The sequence below is a fragment of the Miscanthus floridulus genome, chromosome 13, assembly GCF_019320115.1.
Source record: "Miscanthus floridulus cultivar M001 chromosome 13, ASM1932011v1, whole genome shotgun sequence".
NCBI lineage: Eukaryota > Viridiplantae > Streptophyta > Magnoliopsida > Poales > Poaceae > Miscanthus > Miscanthus floridulus.
The window spans coordinates 7,182,921-7,201,938 of NC_089592.1; the positions used below are offsets into that span (position 1 = coordinate 7,182,921).

The 19,018-nt window shown below is 45.2% G+C and overlaps 1 protein-coding gene and 2 pseudogenes across 1 annotated transcript; 2 read left to right on the top strand and 1 right to left on the bottom strand.

The window, feature by feature from the left end:
• Positions 1 to 250: 250 nt before the first annotated feature.
• LOC136499355 (protein ALP1-like) lies at positions 251 to 1,288 on the bottom strand. The gene has a single exon (XM_066495046.1). The coding sequence runs from the start codon at positions 1,286 to 1,288 to the stop codon at positions 251 to 253; it is 1,038 nt and encodes a 345-aa protein (XP_066351143.1).
• A 3,751-nt stretch (positions 1,289 to 5,039) lies between these two features.
• Positions 5,040 to 13,947, top strand: LOC136501418 (COP9 signalosome complex subunit 3-like; annotated as a pseudogene).
• Positions 13,948 to 15,988: 2,041 nt separating this feature from the next.
• Positions 15,989 to 17,386, top strand: LOC136501642 (uncharacterized; annotated as a pseudogene).
• The last annotated feature ends 1,632 nt before the right edge of the window (positions 17,387 to 19,018 follow it).

The window sequence follows — 19,018 nt, forward strand, 5'->3', positions numbered from 1 at the left end:
ACATAATTAAGAACACAGATCTGGATCAAATAACCAGAGATAAGTAAACCAGAGTGATGAGAAGCAACACATAACTGAAGTCAGAAGTCATGTCAAATAGACAGTTAATAATGACACATATCATATAGGTGTGTTATTACAAAGGTTTTATTTTCCCAGAAACTGATGACACAGTGCAGAGTACACAGGACAGGGTGATGTTCTCATGAAAATATTGAGCAAAGCACAGGTACAAATCCACACAGAAACACTAGCTTGAACTATGAATTGCCCACAAGTGCTCTACAAGATCATCACGAAGTCGCTCATGTGAAGACCTATCCTCAATCTCGTCGTGTATCTTCAGGAAGTCCTCTAGCACAAGCGGATTACGACGTTGGTAGTCCATAGGTTGCAACACAGGGGCACCCTCCTGATGGTAGTTAAAATCATCTTCCTCATCTCGCTCATCCTCAATGATCATGTTGTGCAAGACTACACAAGCTTGCATTATATACCATAGATCTTCCTTGTCCCACATTCTTGCAGGACCCCGCACAATTGCAAAGCGAGCTTGGAGTACCCCAAACGCTCTTTCCACATCTTTCCTCGCTGCTTCTTGTGCCATTGTGAAGTGGATCTTCTTGTTGCCCTGTGGATGTTGAAAAGCTTTGACAAACGTTGCCCAGGCTGGGTATATCCCATCAGCAAGATAGTACCCCATTGTGTACTTGTTTCCATTGACCATGTATTCCACTTGTGGCGCCGTCCCAGAAGTCAGACTTTGGAAGAGTGGAGAGCGGCGCAAAACGTTGATATCATTTAGAGAACCTGGAAGGCCGAAGAATGCATGCCAGATCCATAGATCTTGTGATGCAACGGCCTCAAGGATCATGGTCGGCCCATCTTCTTTCCCTTCGTATGCTCCTCTCCAACCTACTGGGCACTTGTCCCATTTCCAATGCATGCAATCAACGGAACCAAGCATTCCTGGGAACCCTCTTGCGCTATTAATTGCCAACAGCCTGGCTGTGTCCTGGGCATTGGGGGCCCTCAAGTATTCTTCACCAAAGACCTCGACGACAGCCTTCACAAAATGTTTCAGACACTCAATGATGGTGCTCTCTCCCATCCTCACATACTCATCCAAAAAGTCGGCCGAAATACCATAGGCAAGCATCCGAACGGCGGCAACAACCTTCTGTATGGGAGAGGCGCCAAGAGTTCCGACGGCATCGGGCTTTTGACGGAAATAGTCATCATGAGACTCCACTGCATCCACTATCCGTAGAAAGAGCGACCTGGACATCCGAAACCTCCTTCTGAAATGTTTCTCACTGTATACACACTGGTCGGCGAAGTAGTCCAGGTAGATGCGATTGTGACCTTCAGAAATGTTCCGTGGCACTTTGCGGCGACCCGGCAACGATCCACGAAACTTTTTCTTGCGCTTGTTTCTCCTCGAGCCCTCAAGAAGACCAGCAATGATGAAGAGGTCGTCATCATCAGATTCATCCTCTTCATCCCACCCTCGACGAGCTCTAGTTCCAAACCTTGACATCTGCCATAGCAACAAAAATAAGAATAGAATATCTGAGGTTCACTCCTTGAACTCATATACATACAGGACTATGACGAAAATAAGAATATGAGACTATAGATGCTGAAAACAAAATTAGGAATTAAACTATGCATAGTAGAGAAGTACTTCAATTATCACTTCTGTACATGCCTCTCATCGTCCTTTAAATAAATCCAAGCACATTTTCAAACAAAAGAAAACAAATCCGAGCAGAAAGGTGTTCTAGCTAGTACCAAAAGCTACTACCATGGTCTTTCCTGAGTAAGGTAAACGGCTGCCTTATGTCTAGTTAACCACTGCTTCACATTTGCAATACACATTTTGTTTGCTTCAAGGAGGAGCAGCAAAATATGCTGTTTACTGGATTAGAGAGCTTCAGATAACTTTTCCAACTGGCAAGCAAATATTTTGGGCTTTGGAATGCATTCCTGTAAAGTAAAGCTCTGATCAGAACTGCTGGCTGCAGTAGCACCCCTGTTGCACCTCTCACTGGCCACTGTATAAACTGAGAAGCCACAGCTGCAGCCACTCTTATAGAAGTGCAGCTGATCAGGCCTAAAAATTGGGCACTCCAGTACTCACTATATATCACAAAGACATGAAGTATACCATTGTAATCTACTAGTGACACTCGAGAAGCAGGAGGCAAATTATTGGTGCAGTGCAGTACAAAGAAAGACTGAATCTTTAAGAATCTGGCCAAAGAAAGGTTGAATCTTTAAGAATCGGGAATGCTTAGAGAATAGAGATGCTACCAGGGGAGACGCAGGATCGTCGCGGCGGGCTGGCCCAGGAGACGCGGAGCAGGAATCGCGCGAGAGGGGGCTGCTCCTTGGCCACCCGGTCGGGCTCCGGGAAGAGGCGCATGAAGATGGAGCGGCTCTTCTCCACCGAGGGACGCGGCTGGGACGGCGCAGCGCGAGGGCGTCGCGCGGCGAGGTGGTTCGGGCGGTCGACGTCGAGGCGGGTTCGCGCGGCGAGGAGCAGGCGGCGCGCGGGCGGGGCGCCGTTGCTGGCTGCGCGTGGGCGGGGCGCCGGCAGCGCGTGTGCGGGGCGTTCTTGGGCTGGAATAGGGTCTTGGGCTGGAGTTGGAAGCAAATTTGGGTCCCTATTTTTTGCAGGCCAGCATGCAAATGAAAAAAATAGGGGCCCAATTTGCATGCTGGGCTGGAGTTGCTCTGAGTGCATTGTTTCCGTGAACTGCCATTTGATAATGTGGGCATGTTTATGTGAACTGGTAGTGTGAATTGTGTTATGGTAGTGTGAACTGTGTTCTGATATTGAGCCTGGTCGCTGGTTGGTTTCTAGACTAACAAGCCCGACTGATACTGGTTTGTTCTGAGAGAAAAATACTATTGGCTAGCTGATAAGCCCTAGCTGAAACCAACCAGCGAACAGGCTAATTGTGAGCGTGTTTTTGCGAACTAGTAGTGTGAACTGCATTCTAATAGATAGCGTGAATGGTATGTTGATAGTGTGAACATAGTGCTAAATAGTGTGAACATGGTGCTGATAGTGTTATTAAGTAATTATTCAAAAAAAAGTGTTAATAAGTAATTACGTGCACATATATAAGAAGGGGGAGCGGTGCTGCCAGCTGATCTAGTACCACAATTGCCATTTCCTCTATCTAGTCCTCATGTCGCAGCAACAAGAAGATGATGTCGATGACTTTGATCCTATGAAGGTGTACACCATGGAAGACTTCATGGAAGAAGAAGCAATCTTAGAAGAATTTAGAAGGAAGCTGGGAGAGGAGTTGAAGGCCAACATCGAAACTGTAACCTGCCGTCACCGTCGAGGTACATACTATTGTACGAGTTGTTTGTACGTTAAGATTCTAAAAACTCATAGACAATATTCGTCTATGGATGGTACATGTCCTTATTGATATATATATTTTTAAAAATATATAAAATCCACCGCATGTTTTTTTGCGAAATACACGAGTACAGACGCAGACGTTCAATACGCACGCACACTCACCTATATGAACACACGTACACAAACCCTACCTGTATGAGCATCTCTGAAAGACTGTGCCGATATATCTCGAGATTGACGAGGCGCAGATCGAAGAAGTCACCACAGGCGCCTCACAGTGAATAGGAACGTCGTCTACCACTGAAAGTATAACGCCGCTAAATCCTGAACTAGAATAAGCCCAGAAAAATACGAGCACTCGTATCAAGTCAAAGACTTTAACTCAAGTGGACAGGTTCCCACAAGGAACTAAAACAAGGCTCAGTTTGCTAAAATCCAGCGCATGTGGAACACACAAATAAATAAATTCAGGAAACGTACTTACCGATAAAATGAAGCAGAGGGAACGAATTTATCAACGGTGCAGATTAGCCCCCAAGTTAATCGACGTCCTAGATCTCAGCCCTGCACGAGCACGGCAAAGCCTTCCTCCCCCAAAGTCCCATCCTCCCAACCCAAACAAACCCAGCCGAATCGCCGCGGCCCGTAGCGCAAACGCACCCCAAACCCCCGAACTAAGGATGGCAACGGGGATATACCTGTTGGGTATCGCCGGAACGTTCTCTTCCCCGCTACGGAGAATTCATTGTAACGTCCAGTCCCAATATACATGGCCCAGGCCCACTCTTCCTAGGAGTGGTCCCACCCGCGTAGCAACCCGCTTGAACTTTCGTCCTCGCTTCGTTCAAAACGGTTAACCGAAGGTTACTACGCGTCCCTGGCCCTGGTATTTAAGTCGATCCGGCGAATTCAGAGTTTCCAGTATGGTACTAAACTTGGTTGCGCAGTGTTTTCACGGTGCTATAGTAACACGGGTGAACAGTACCCCCGAAGCTGGACTGGCCCATTCTCGGGCGAGCAGTACTCGGTCTAGGTAGCCCGGAATTCGGATGCTACAGTAACCGGTCATTGAATTGGGCCCACTTTGGCCCATTAGGATGTTACATTCATCACGTTTCCATCCCCATTAACTGTCTCGGGTATAGATTCTTGCCCATCCCCGTACCCGTCGGGTATCGGTTGGGTAACAGATACCCGACGAGTACTGCATACCCGATAAACAAGGACACTGGTCGAAGCGTCTCGAAGATGCCGAGGAGAAGGTGTGAGGTTGCGAGGAGGATGAGCAAAAGTGGCAGAGAGACCGAACTGAGGAAGCGAGGGGCACGAGCGCTCGTGAGACAGGCGTGCTTGTGCTGCTGGCGGAGATGATGAGGAAAAATTGAACGAGGGCTCCTAGAACACAAAAACTATATATATGACTGTTCAGATTTGGACCAAAATACCTATGTTGAGCTTCTTTGGGCCTAATACTCGCATGACAGCTTAAATAGTCGGTTTCCCAATGGGTAACGGGGATGGATAAATAGAGAATGTTTTCGTACCTGCTATACCCGTCGGGTATGGATTCTTGCCCATTTAAATACCCGTGGATAAAGATATAATCCTATCTCATCCCCTAATAGATCAAATACCCGTCGGGTAAGGGTATCGGGCCCGTTGCCATCTTTACCCCGAACCCCAGCGAGACCAGCGCAGGCGGACGCCCGGCCGCCGCGTAGAAGAAAGACGGCCACGACGGCGGAGGCGGAGGCAGCGGCGAGGGCGACACTGATGGAGTCGCTGGAGGCCCTCGTGGCGCACATCCAGGGCCTCTCCGGCAGCCCCGAGGATGTGGCGCACCTCCACAGCCTCCTCAAGCAGGCGGACGGCGAACCCCTGCGCGCCCACGCCGCCGCGCTGGTCCCCTTCCTCGCGCACCTCAGCCCGGAGACCCACTCCCTCGGCTACCTCTACCTCCTGTACGTGCCGCCCTTCCCACGACCTCCTTCGCCTCAACCTTCGAACCCATCGCCGCTCCCTCTCCCCCTCCCCAACTCTAATCTCCTCCTAACTTTCCCCTTGTTTGCTGCAGGGAGGCGTGCGCGACATCCGGTTCCAATCTGAGCGACTTCGGCGGCGGGGACTTCCTGGTCACCATCGCCGGCTTCCTCACCGCGTGCTCGGCGGACCAGATACGCCTGGCGCCCGACAAATGTGCGTGCTGTTTTTGATCTCCAGATCGATTCCAATCGCAATGCGCTGTACCCCATTAGCGGTTGTAATCTGACAAATTTCGACCTCGTCGTGTGGTGGTGGTGTTTAGTCCTGAATGTGTGTAGGGTGCTCAAGGATCAGGTCATGCAGCTCATCATGCCCATCAGAGGGATCGCCCCACTGCGGGCGGCGGTCCGTAAGATCCAGTCCTCGCCCGAGCAGCTGACCCCGGTCCACGCGGACTACCTTCTCCTGTGCCTGCTGGCAAAGCAGTACAAGGCTGGCCTTAGCGTCCTGGAAGATGACATATTCGAAGTCGATCAGCCAAAGGACCTGTTCCTCTACTGCTACTACGGGTCTGGATTGAATGCGCCCTGTGGTTCACTTATGGTTTTGGAGTCCATGTGGCTCTTGCTTACTAGTTTTCCTTCTGTTGCAGAGGGATGATTTACATTGGGCTCAAGAAGTTTCATAAAGCTTTGGAGCTTCTTCACAATGTGAGGCCTTGACCTTATGTCGCGTCTCTGTTTTAGATACTTGGATTGCATCTGATGTTTACTGAGGTATTATTTTCAGGCTGTTACTGCCCCAATGTCAATGTTGAACGTGATTGCTGTAGAAGCTTACAAGAAGTATGTACTAGTTTCACTCATTGTGAATGGACAGGTAGACTTCCAGTCTGCACTCTCTAGTCTCTACTGCTGTCTAATGCAGACCTACAAGAGTGAATTTTTCTGGAAACTTTACCTAATGTTTTGTTATGAAAGCTTTGTTCCCCACTAGCATAGTATTCAATTAACAGTCTACATCATTTATTATAGGTTTATATAGGCCAAATACAAATATGATTAATTAAAGTACCAAATTCTTGGTGGATTTCATTATATTGGGCAACTTGAGCTATCTAAAAACCAGTTCTCCATGAATTTATTGAACTTAATATTGTGCCTGTTACCACTTGGTAGATTAAGTTAGGTCTATTGTTCAGGAAAAATAAAATTGGTGCAAAAAGCAGGCGGATTGATAAGGGTATGGGTGATTAATAAATTTCTATTCTGATAGATTCTGCACCATTTTTATCTTCTATAATCGTTTGTGTCCACTCAGTTTATGTCTTTGTTTTGCTTGGTGGGGTTTTACCACATATAGAGATTCCTGATGGGGTGAACTTGATATTCTGAATTTTACTGTGCTGATAGATATCTAATTTAAACTCATTGTAATTTATTTTCTGAGCATCCCTGGGAAGCTGTTGCTTTTAAGTTGAATTGGCTAACATTTTGATTTAATTTGTGTAACAGGTCCCATCATTTCCTAAGTATACATCCGTATCAGCTCAAAGGAGTATGAAAAATCACGCCCAGGTCTTATTCCACTGAGTTTCAATTTGAAAAGCACCAAATTATAAACTATGGCTTATGCTATGATAGCAGTGAGTTGTTGGAACACTTGAATGCAGTGTTGATGGCAGCTGCTCTGCCTAGTTGTTTTGTTTTTATTGTATTTTTTCGTAAATTAGTTTTGTTTTGATAAATGTTAGTGATTGTTTCTTTGCCTTACAAAACATAGGAAGATGGTTACCTTTATGTTTTTAGCAACACACTTTTTATAATGAACTGCTATTTTGAAAGCTGTAGATATAACATTGTTGACATTTCCCTTAGGTTCAACCACTGGCACTATTGCCGTGCTTTAACATATATATGATAAATTTTACTATGGTAGATTTTGCTCTTATTGGTGATAGAATCTCAACCTTTTGATTACCTGCACATCCCTTTTTTTTACGTGGTCTATAACTGTCATGATCTTATATAATCTCTCTTTGTTATCCTTTTTCAGATTTATGTTGAGCTATCTACAAGCTATAGCAACGGTCGCTACACTGATTTAGAGACATTTGTCCAAGCAAATTCAGCAGTATTTCAATCTGTGAGTATTTTTCTGTCCACTTCGGTTGCCATTCTCTACTGTTATATTCTGTTTACCTGCAACAGTAGCTATTGCCTTGTTGGAAACTACTTGTTGCCTACGTGTCAGATTTTATATGATTCGAAAATTTAATTGGCAAAATGATGCATTTGTTAACATCTATGCAGCACGGATACGGATACGTGTATCGGTATCGGAAGGATACGGATACGCGGATACGGCAATTTCCTAAAAAACCCGATACATGGATACGTTTACTATTTAAAAAATAAAATAAAAAATAATAGTGCATATTAAAATTTTAAAACTGATAACAATAAACCGTTGCAATTAACTACTTAAGTGTACTATTACTACAACACAGCAGGTCTCATTCTCAAGTCTCCTCAACTCTTTATAGTAGTCTCAAATTTAGAAAATTAATAAAAGGCATGCAGGCTTGCAATTCATGCAGCAGCTAGTTCCTACTTGCTGCACTGCTCATATTTGGAGACGCCATCTACTGCATACAAGCAATGAAGCAACAAGAAGTCACTAACCGCACTGCAGAAATAGAATAGATCGAGAATGGGGAGAGGAAGACGAAGTGGGGAGCAAAGAAATCAAGCAACAAGCAGTCATGAACTGAAGAAGAAGAGGAGATCGAGAACGGGGAAGAGGATTAACTCAAGGAACTCGTCGCAGGGGCCTGGAACTCGTCGCAGCGGCCACGAACTAAAGAAGGGGAGATCGAGAACGGGAACTCGCTGCAGCCTGGATCCACGTGGCAGGGGCGGAAACTCGTCGCTGGCGGCCAGCGAGTACGGACGGAAGCTCGTCGCCGGCGCTGCGTCGCTACGTGGGGGAGGCGGAGGCGTGAGGCTGCGCGTGGGAGGGCGGACCGGCGGAGGCTGGTCGCCGGCGGGCGTCGGACACGGGCGCTGCGCCGCTGCGTGGGGGAGGCAGAGGCGGCTGCGTGAGCCTGCGCGTGGGAGGCAGAGGCGGCTGCGCAGGGTTGGGACTCGGGAGTAGGGCAAGGGATGGTGGTAACTGGTAAGTTGGGCTGGGCCGTATCGATGGGGCCGAAACGTTTCCGTTCCTTAGTTTCTGGCCCAATTAAGAAGGGATACGCGGACACGCCGCGTATACGTATCCCGGCCGTATCCCAAGCGTATCCGTATCGGATACGTATCCGACACGGGATACGCACCCTTCCTGGCGTATCCGTGTTTCACAGGTTAACATCCCTGATTATGAACTGCTTTCGTTTCTGGCAGGACAACAACCTAGGGCTGGTGAAGCAAGTGCTCTCCTCGATGTACAAACGGAACATCCAAAGGCTGACCCAGACTTACTTAACTCTTTCACTTGAAGATATTGCTAGGTCTGTTCAACTTGAAACACCAAGGGATGCTGAAATGCATGTACTTCGCATGGTAGGTGTTCTTTCTACAGCCTGTTTGCATTATGTGGCCAAGTCAAGTAGTCGACACTGAAAAATGGCATATTTTTACAGATTGAAGATGGAGAGATCCATGCAACCATAAACCAGAAGGATGGAATGGTCAACTTTCATGAAGATCCTGAACAATATAAAAGTGTTGAGATGGTGGAGCATATTGACTCGTCTATCCAGGGGTGTGTGAATTACTGACGCTCTTAACGCCTATAATCATTTTATATAACCTCAAAAATTTATGAAACCATCCTAGTTCTAGAATTGTGGTTCCATTCTTAGCAACCATGCACATTGCCATAGCCTCTCAGAGAAGTTGACAAATATAGTTGATGTGGATGCCATTGAGCTATTGTTAGACATAGAGCACACATGTAATTTGGACTGATTCATTCTAAAATCTGTCCCCAGATTGACAGCATTGTCCAAGAAGTTGGCTTCAATTGATGAGAACATGTCATGCGATCCTGCATATTTGATGAAGGTCAGTTCAGAGTTTCATGGAGATTTTATTGTTTTTTCTCTTGTCCCTGCCTTGTGGTTTGCTAAGTTCGGGATTTGGTGCAGATGGGAAGGGATCGTGGAAGATTCGATGGAAGGTTCGACTACGATGACTACGACTCTGTTCCGCACAAGTATTTTTGAGTTGTTCTGAGCCTTATGTGATTTTGAAGTACGATCATCAAAGTAGCAGCCATTCCCTAAAGTTATCATTAGTTTGATCGATCAATGGCTTTTGAAAATTGAAATGCTGTAAATTCTGGTTTAAAGAATGGGTCTGTGGAGAAGGCAGATACTGCTATTCAGTCAGTGGAATTGATCGGGGCTTTAATCTACATCTGCTTGCTGTCGCTAGCATATTTGTCCCTCAATCCTGAGACAAGATTTCGTTTCTAAATCATTTTGCTCGGTAGACTTTGACCAACATTCCAAATTGTCACGTAAACATCCTGGAACCAATCTGGTGTTCCAGGTTCATTCACCTTGAAAGGTTTGCGCACAAAGTTCAGTATTTGCACCAACTGAAGTTGAGCATGGCTTAGTGTTCACATTTGGTCGTGCAGTTAATATTTAACAAATATTCCATACTTAGGGCCTGTTTGCATATATGAGTTAACTTCTAGCTAGCTAAAAATTAGCTCTAGTGCCAAACAGGAGGGCTACTTTCTTAGACAAGTCTTTAATTAATTATTAGCCAACCATAGCAAATTTTGGCTAATTTTTAGTCCTAACTAGTAACTAGCCATGTGTATCAAACATTAGGGTGCGAAATAGTATATAGCATGTTCGCTTATACGATCGTGGATTATAAGCTGAAATAGTATTTTTCTCTCACACCAAACCAGCTAGTAGTAAATAATCCATGATCGTTTACGACGAAACGAACAGGCTGATAACCGTTTTCCTTGTATTATACACTAATGTTTCTATCTAAAAAAGAATACAATTCTGGGTCTTATTAAGGTCAAACTATCTTAAATTTGATTATGTTTATAGAAAATATTATCAAGAGGTCTGGCTCTAAACAGATATTATACTATAAGAATATCTCGTGAGGAATCTAGTGTACTAATCTAGTATAGTAAATATTAGTGTTTTTTATATAAATGTGATTGTACTTTTACTTTAAAATCAGTTAAGGCCATGTTTAGTTCTCCCAATTTCTGAATTTAATATTATGCAAAAAAAAGATTCCCCATCACATTAAACTTGCGGTACATACATGAAATACTAAATGTTGACGAAATTAAAAACTAATTGCACAGTTTGGTTGTACTTTGCGAGACGAACGTTCTGAGCCTAATTAGTCAATGATTGGACAATTATTATCAAATAAAAACAAAACAGCACCGCCGGAAATTCGGCGGCGCCGATTCGGTGGCCGAACTAAACACGGCCTAAATTAGCACTATTCTATAATTGTATTCCTTTATAGATGGCTGGAGTACATACATTATTTATACTAGGAAATAATTGCACATGGCATAATATAAGTCATTATTAATTGCATTGCGTCCCGTCTGGTGCGGGTATTTTTCTGATTCGGCGAGAATTTTGAATTTCATCTGTATGAAATTTAAGCAAAATTGTTGCCAAATCCTTGCGTTCCAATTAGGCTCCTTAATTTAGCAGACGAAAGACACCTAAACCTCTCTCGCTGTACCCTCCCGGAGTCCCGGTCATCCCTGTCGCCGCGCGCCTCCAATTCCAATGGCGATCACCGTCGGCTTGGGCCACTCGACGCTCCCCCTCGCGAGAACGCGCTGCGGCGCGCCGCCGCATGACCCCTGCTCATGCCTTACCGGCGAGCCACGCCGCATCCGCCCCTGCCGCGCGAACTTGGCCACGCCGCCGGCTCCCCTCGACGACGACGAGCCCCGCAAGAGCCCGCTCGATCTAGCCCTGATACTTGCTTCTATCGCCGCGGCGGCAGCGGCCGCCAGCCCGCATGCCGCGCTCGCCTCGTCCGGTGGCGCCATGGGAGGGCGCTCCTACTCGTCGTCCTCGCGCTCCTCCTCCTCCTCCCCGGCATCCTCACACTCTTCTTCCTCCTCGTCATGGTCGAGTCCCTCCACCTCGTCATCGTCGACGTCGTGGCCCTCCTCCTCGCCGGAGCAGCAGACGGAGGCGACTTACGTATCAGTCGGCACGGCGCAGCCGCCTCCGGTGGCTACGCCCGCCGAGAGCGACGCGGCGATGCGGTTCGGGACCCGTCTAGCTTGTGCTTCCGTCAGCGCCGTTGCCCTGTTTCTCGCCGTGCGGCGCTACACCCGGCCGAGGACGACCGTCATCAAACTCCAGGTCCTGCTGATTTTTGCCGTATCCATTTTTTCCCTATCCGTGATCACTAGTTAGTAGATCAATCTGAAAAGCTCACTATGCAAATCGATAGTAATTGGGAGTTTGTCATAATTCAGGTTGCATTGCTGGGTTTGGCAAAGTCATTCCAAAAAGATCTGAACGAGATTGCAGAGAAGGTGGAGGCTTCTAATCAACGATGGTATAAGTTCATATTGACAGGTAATGCAGATTCTAAATTATTGCTGCTCAAGTGCTCATGTACTAACATTCTGCAACTCCTTCAATATTAGTTTCATTTTTTTTATCGCCCTTTTGATTTGTACCTTGTGAAACTTGGCTAGAAGGTATATATGACATTCTTAAATTATAACCAGGACTTTCATGTAGTTTATGATATTCAGACTGTACCCGGTCCTCATGTCAAGTACTTGCTTTCATAAATACTGAATGTGCAACCAAACTTGTCCAGCAGTAGACGAAATTTTAAGCTTGGACAGTATGTTAGGTTTCTTCAGAATACAAAGGGAACTCTAGAACTTAGTTTGTTGTAGTTTTTGCAAACAAACATGGATAATTAGGAACAGGTAGTAGATAATTTCTAGTTTTATTTCAGTTGCAGTGAAGACTGAAGTTGACAAGTATCTATAACCATGATATTGTAATGTATAATGCGTGAATACAAGTCATTTCAGGAATATTGGCACTTGTAGAAACTATCTTGTTTATTAATGTAAGAACCAATGTAATTGTAACAGTATCTCTGATACAGGTGAAATATAGTATATGTATACAAGATGTTTATCCACTCAAATGTTGATCAAATACTTGCATATAAAATATTTGATCGAATCATTTTCATTAAATGATATTAGATCTACAACTGCTTTGAGTTGTCCATTAATACCTGCTTAGATTGCACATGAATATATCCATACTTGAGAGTAGCTTGTTTACCATACTCTGATGAACCACCATTTATGCAGAGACCATATGTTCCCTGCGCCGTCACAACAATTGCTGTATATCTTCAAGTTTATCAGTAAGAGAGATATACATGACTTGAAAATTCTTTGGTGACAGATGGTTTTCATGCCTCTGTAGTGCAAGTCGCTGAATCTCGTGTTATTTCCATGCCATTTATTGTTAGGTTGATGTGAAAGATAGAGTTGACTCTTGGGAGCAGCATTTTGATAAAATTTCTATTGAGGAACGGAGTAAATTTGATGAAGAAACTCTCTACAACTTGGAAGGAATCAAGAGAGAGAAAACTTACTCCAGAAAACCTGATGGCTTCAGGAACGAATACATTGTGGTACGTGTACTTCTTACAGGGCAAAATTCTACCAAAAGGACAATTGTTATCCACATCACTATGAACTGGTTTAGACTATTTCTATGAACCGATGTTTTTTCTGTTGAAACATCAAGCATATCAAGCTTCATACTGCAGAATGACTTTTTTTTTTTTTTTTGATAATTTCCAAATCTTCAGTTAACCATACTGGTTGCTGTCGATGGAGCACTAAAATTCCCCGAAGTCAGAAACTATGGAGATCTGGAAGCAGTTGTGGAAAAGCTCAACTCTATATCCGCAAGACAAATTCAGGTATAGTGTTGCAGATAATTCTTTTTCCCCTTTCAGTTTCACAAGTGATTTGCTTTTTTAGATGCATAACTGCGAGTCTGTGACATGAATTGGAATAAAAATGACAGAGAATTACTGTGAAAACCTATTTATTTACTACGTATTTCTCAAGTGATTCATCCTTCTGATACCGTTGTATATTGGGTTCCTGACTGCGCCTGCTATTTCAGGGCATTCAAGTTTTATGGACTCCCCAAGATGAGAACGACGTTCGACGTTCTTTTGGAAGAGAAGCTACTAGAAGACTATCCTTATCTGAAGCCCTTGTGTGAATTGTGATGACTAGGATAGTTTTGTTTTCTCTCCATGCCTATCGTACAAGCAAGTAATCTACGGTGGTTGATGAGCCGATCGATCATATTATAAGATCGTAGGATACATATTAGGGTCTACTATGTATCTGCTCGATTCATTGGACAGGCATTCAGCACTAGTTGCTAGTACCACCTTACAGCTGCTGTACGTGTCTTTCCTGGTTTTGTTGCAGCGGTTGTGGGATATGAGGACGATCACTTTGAATGCAACGCGCATGCACCGCACAAATTGTATACTGCTGGGAGTGAGCGAGCACTCACTCTACGGCTACGGTGCACGGACCCGTGTATTGGTTGGGTCCGTAACTGAGAATTGTCTTGTATTGTCCCTCAACGATTCTCTGCCCTCGAAGATATGTGGCAAGTCTTTTTTGACGGGTATGTGACCAAGTTTTGTATAGGGCATCAAAATATATTTATATTACTAGGCCGGTTTGAACAACACGTGCATGTAAACAACAACATACACGTTTCTAGTTCTAGATCTTGTGCTGAAAAATATGAACCAGAAGATAGATATTCCCTCTATCCTGTAACATAATGTATGCTATCATTCAAAAAAAAATCTAATTATAATCTATTTTAGGGGATAAGAGCTATTTTGTAATAGTTGCACAATTTTGGTATGCATTATTATATCAATACTTGTTATTAACCAATCTCCATTAGTCACGTCAATGGTAAGCTGATTAGAAAATGAAACGAGGACATATATTTCTTTAGCATTCTCTCTTAATCTGTTCTATTTGTTTAGTTATACTTACAAGATGGAGGGAGTATATCTATGAGTAGCTAGGATGCTTTGAGCCTTAGGGCAGCTCTAACAATCAGACTTTAAAGCTAGCTCCTAGTATTTTTTCTCATATTTTAAAGAAAGAGAGAGAAAAGCCTAGCTCTTAACCAAGAGCTAAGCTCTTGCATATATTTCAAGGTTACGTAGAGTGTCATGTGGCTATCTATGTTAAAAGTTATGTGCTCAAAGTTAACACTATTGGAGAAGTTGACTTAGAGCTAGTAACTAACTCTAACCATTGCAGAACATGGACATGGCATGATTAGTCGAAGTAGTTCTCTTATACTGATGCTAATTTATGATTTAGAGCATCTCCAAGAGTACTTAATATTTTCTTCCTAAAAACATGAAGTTTTACGGCTCTAAAAATATATTAGAAGAAATAAAGAAGGCTATCTTCAAGAATTTCTTATAATACACTACTAAAATATAGAAGATAATTTAACATCAGGAAAATCCTATACTATTTCTAAATTATCATAATCATTTTTATATATTCTTTCTCTCTTGTACATTTGTATCCGGAATCCTTTCCTACTCTTTATTCTTTCCACGCCCTTTCACCTTTACATTGGCCGATAAACGCGCGCGGGAGAGAGAAGACACTGCGCGACTCGGAAGCAGCGTACCTTTACGCTGAAACATGGTGACTTTTCTCGAGTTTTAAAAAATTAGGAGGATAGATTAGGAGTTGTTGAGATGCTTTTTTTTCATCTTGCTAAAAACCAAGGATTACCTAGGGATTTAGGGAAACTCTGGGAGATGCTCTTACTACCAGTATTACTGCTACTATACTCATGGCAACAATTGCTAAGGTAAGTAATAAGTGGCCATGAAGGGAACTAACATGATAGCAAGGCCAGTCGGTCCACTCAGTCTCTGATTGGACCATTTCAACGGTCTAGATGTAGATGTGGACGATTATACGTAAATTTAGAGTAGATTAACGGGGATATAAATGCAGTTGTCCAGATATAGGCATAGATTTAGAGATATACAGATAGATAGATATACATATACGAATGATAAGATTAGTAGGATTAGTGTTCATAAGGGTGGGTGTGTTTGATTCAGGGACTAAAGTTGAGGAGGTGTCGCGTGGAGTGTTTGAAAACTAATAAAAAAATTACAGAATCTGTCAGTAATCCGCGAGAAAAATTTATTAAACCTAATTAATTCATCGTTAACACATGTTTACTGTAGCACCGTATTGTCAAATCTTGGACTAATTAGGTTTGAAAAATTCGTCTCGTAAAATAGTCTCAATCTATGCATTTAGTTTTATAAATAATCTATATTTAATATTTCGTACATATGTAAAAAATCCTATTAAACAACCACTAAAGTTTAAGAGTCGGCGGAACCGAACACCCCACGATAAATTGATCTTGCTATATCAGAGGTACAGGCAAGTGGCCACGTGAGATGAGCGCAAGTGAACATGGGTTCGCAACCCAGGCGGCCGGCCAGGCCCACTTTCTGTTCCATGTGCCGGTTGGGCGGCCTAAATTGGGGCGGCGTCCGGGCCCACCGCATTGCTATCCATCCCAGCTCACGACAGCACGCGTCCACATCTCTCTCGCCCAGACAAAGAAAAAAGGTAAGAATCCCAAAGCAAATCACGCACCACACGCCCACGCCATGCGGCCGCCTTGCTAACCACGGCGCCGCTCGCATCGCCGCTGCCATGGCCGCCGCCGACTCCTCCAAGCCCGCGCGCGCAGCCGTGCTCCCCGCCCGGCCGCTCCTCCTCGCGCTCCCCTTCCTCTCCCTCCTCCTCCTCCTCTACGTCTACTCCACCTCCTCCCGCCCTGTCCTCTCCACAACCGTCGCCTCCACCACCACCACCACCATGACGGTGCCGCTGACCCCATTCCCCGCCGTCCCCACACATCCGCATGCGGCGTTCCCGGTACGGCTCCTACGACGACTACCTCCGGCACCAGCTAAACAAGACGCTCGACCCGCGCCTCCGCCGGGTATGGGCAACCCGTGACTGGCAACGGAAGGTGGACGCGTTCGCGCGCCTCTTCGCGGGGCTCCGCGACGAGGGGGGCGGCCTCCTCACCAACGCCTCCCGCGCGCTCTGCGTCGGGGCCCGGCTGGGCCAGGAGGTGGCGGCGCTGCGGCAGGTGGGCGTACGCGACGCGCTCGGCATCGACCTGGCCCCGGCGCCGCCGCTCGTCGCGCGGGGGGACTTCCATAAGCAGCCGTTCCCTGACGACACCTTCGACTTCGAGTTCTCCAACGTCTTCGACCACGCGCTGTACCCGGACCGGTTCGCCGCCGAGGTCGAGCGCACGCTGCGCCCCGGGGGCGTTGCTGTGCTCCACGTCGCCGTGCACCGCCGTGGGGATAAGTACTCCGCGAATGACTTGCTTGATGTGCGCGGGCTTGTTGGGTTGTTCCCAAGGTGCGACGTCGTGAGGGTCTCTAAGGTCGATGCGTTCGGGCTCGACACCGAGGTCATCCTCCGCAAGAAGAGGTCGTCGTCTCGTCGTCGTCGGCGGCGGCTCTAGCTACCCGTGCGGACATCCATTGTTTTTGGGTCCTCCAGAACAGTCACCAGCCGACCACACGATCCAATCTTGGCTTGGCTTCCAAATTAAGCCAAAGGTAAAGGGAAGTTTTGGGGCATCGATTTATTTTTGTTTTTACTGCTAATTGCGGCCTTGTAATTGTAGGTACTAAGGTAGGAGGTGATTTTTTTTGGTGACCAACACCAAGCACACACACTACGCATCCATCTTGTTCTTGTATACCTAGGCAGCGAATTGGTAGGAAAAACAATTGAACTCAATTGAATTGAAATCTTAAGTTTTAAATTGTGTGCCAAGAAAAATCAATTTGAGGAAGGGAAGGATCAAATTGTAGCTAGGACTAGGAATGCATGCGCTTTCCCTTCTTTTCTTGAGCATCGCCTTTCCTTTTGTTGCTTGTTTCTTGACTTATTAGACTTCTTCTCAGAGAGATTCTTTCACCCCAATTCGGGCGCTGCATGCCCCTACCCTGCTAATCGATGCGTGCAGCATACTGATGAGTGATGAGGCAGCTGCTGCTGCTTGTTGTGAGTTGCTGACTTGCTGTAGTAGATGGTAGTGGTAGCATGCAAAAATGTAGCTGGGTCAGGGGTTACCGGGACAGGAACTCGGGACCGTTTGGAACCTGGGGTGACTTTTGCGCACAGCATGGATGGGGACCCTGTTTGAGCCAACATGCCTGCCCCATTGTGTAGGTAGTAAACTTTTGTTAAAAAAAAATTACAGACATGAGAGATGGCATGCATAGCAGATACTCATGGCTGTGGCTGGCAGTGTTTGAACTCGGGAAGAGAGAGAGCTTCACGAGCAGAACAACGCCAAGCAAGCAAGACTGGCAAGCAAGATGTGAATGCATGCCTCATTTAACCTCGGTTAGTGTAACTGAACGGTTAATTAGGTTAGATGGCATGCAAATCCAAGGGGAACCTTTGTCAGCAAGTAACCTTTCCGACTGATGGGAGGAAGATAAACAAAAAAATCATTATATTACTTTTTTATTTTTATTATATATAATATTTGGTTTTGTCCTTGAATAGTGAAAAGTACTTTGGTAACAAACACTGACGCATAAATAAGCACTCTAATAATACGTTCACGTAACTCTCTATGGGTAACCAAACGCATATAATGTTGTCCATTCTCCACATCATGCTTCTTTGACGAGAAAACGAGTAAAAATTATAGAGCGGAGAACAGGCAAGAGTACTGGACTGGAGTAGGGAGGCCGCCGTAACACTAACATGGCCAGCTCAGTCAGAGCAGGGGGCAAATGTCTGTGTGCACTATACTATATTTTTTTTTATTTAGGGTGTGTTTAGTTGGGGAGGTGAAAATTTTTGGGTGTCACATCGGATATGTCGGAAGGATGTCGAGAAGGGTTTTTGGATACTAATAAAAAAATAAATTACAGAACTCATCAGAAAACTGCGAGACGAATATAATGATACTAATTAATCGGTCATTAGCACATGAGGGTTATTGTAGCACTTAAGGCTTTTCATGGACTAATTAGGCTTAAAAGATTCGTCTCGCGATTTTGTCGAGAACTGTGCAATTAGTTTTTTTTCGTCTACATTTAGTACTCCATGCATATGTTCAAACGTACTCTTTAACTGTAGAATGCAAAAAAATTTGGAAGACCTTTTCACTATTCATTCACATGCACACCACCGCAAGATCCAAGGTACCAATCCCGGCCAGTATCTGATGTGGACACGTACGTACCGGCTGCAGAGAATCTGGTGGTGCGGTAAGCTACGAGTACGATTGCTTCAAATAGGCAAATAGCTATGAACGAACACAATGGAGAATGGAGAGGTCGGCGAATCAAATATTTGTTTGTCCTCTCCGGCCATCCGGCGGGCTCGCGTTCACGCCAAATTGATGGATAAACGATGGATCAGGAGCCCGGCCGTGCGCTCTGGTTCCCACGCAATAGGTATGTAGTCAAGAGTGTGTCCCTTAGGCTTTACCAT

Bases quoted from the DNA above. Each gene is read 5' to 3' on its own strand.
- LOC136499355 (XM_066495046.1), bottom strand. From the start codon at position 1,288: ATGTCCAGGTCGCTCTTTCTACGGATAGTGGATGCAGTGGAGTCTCAT.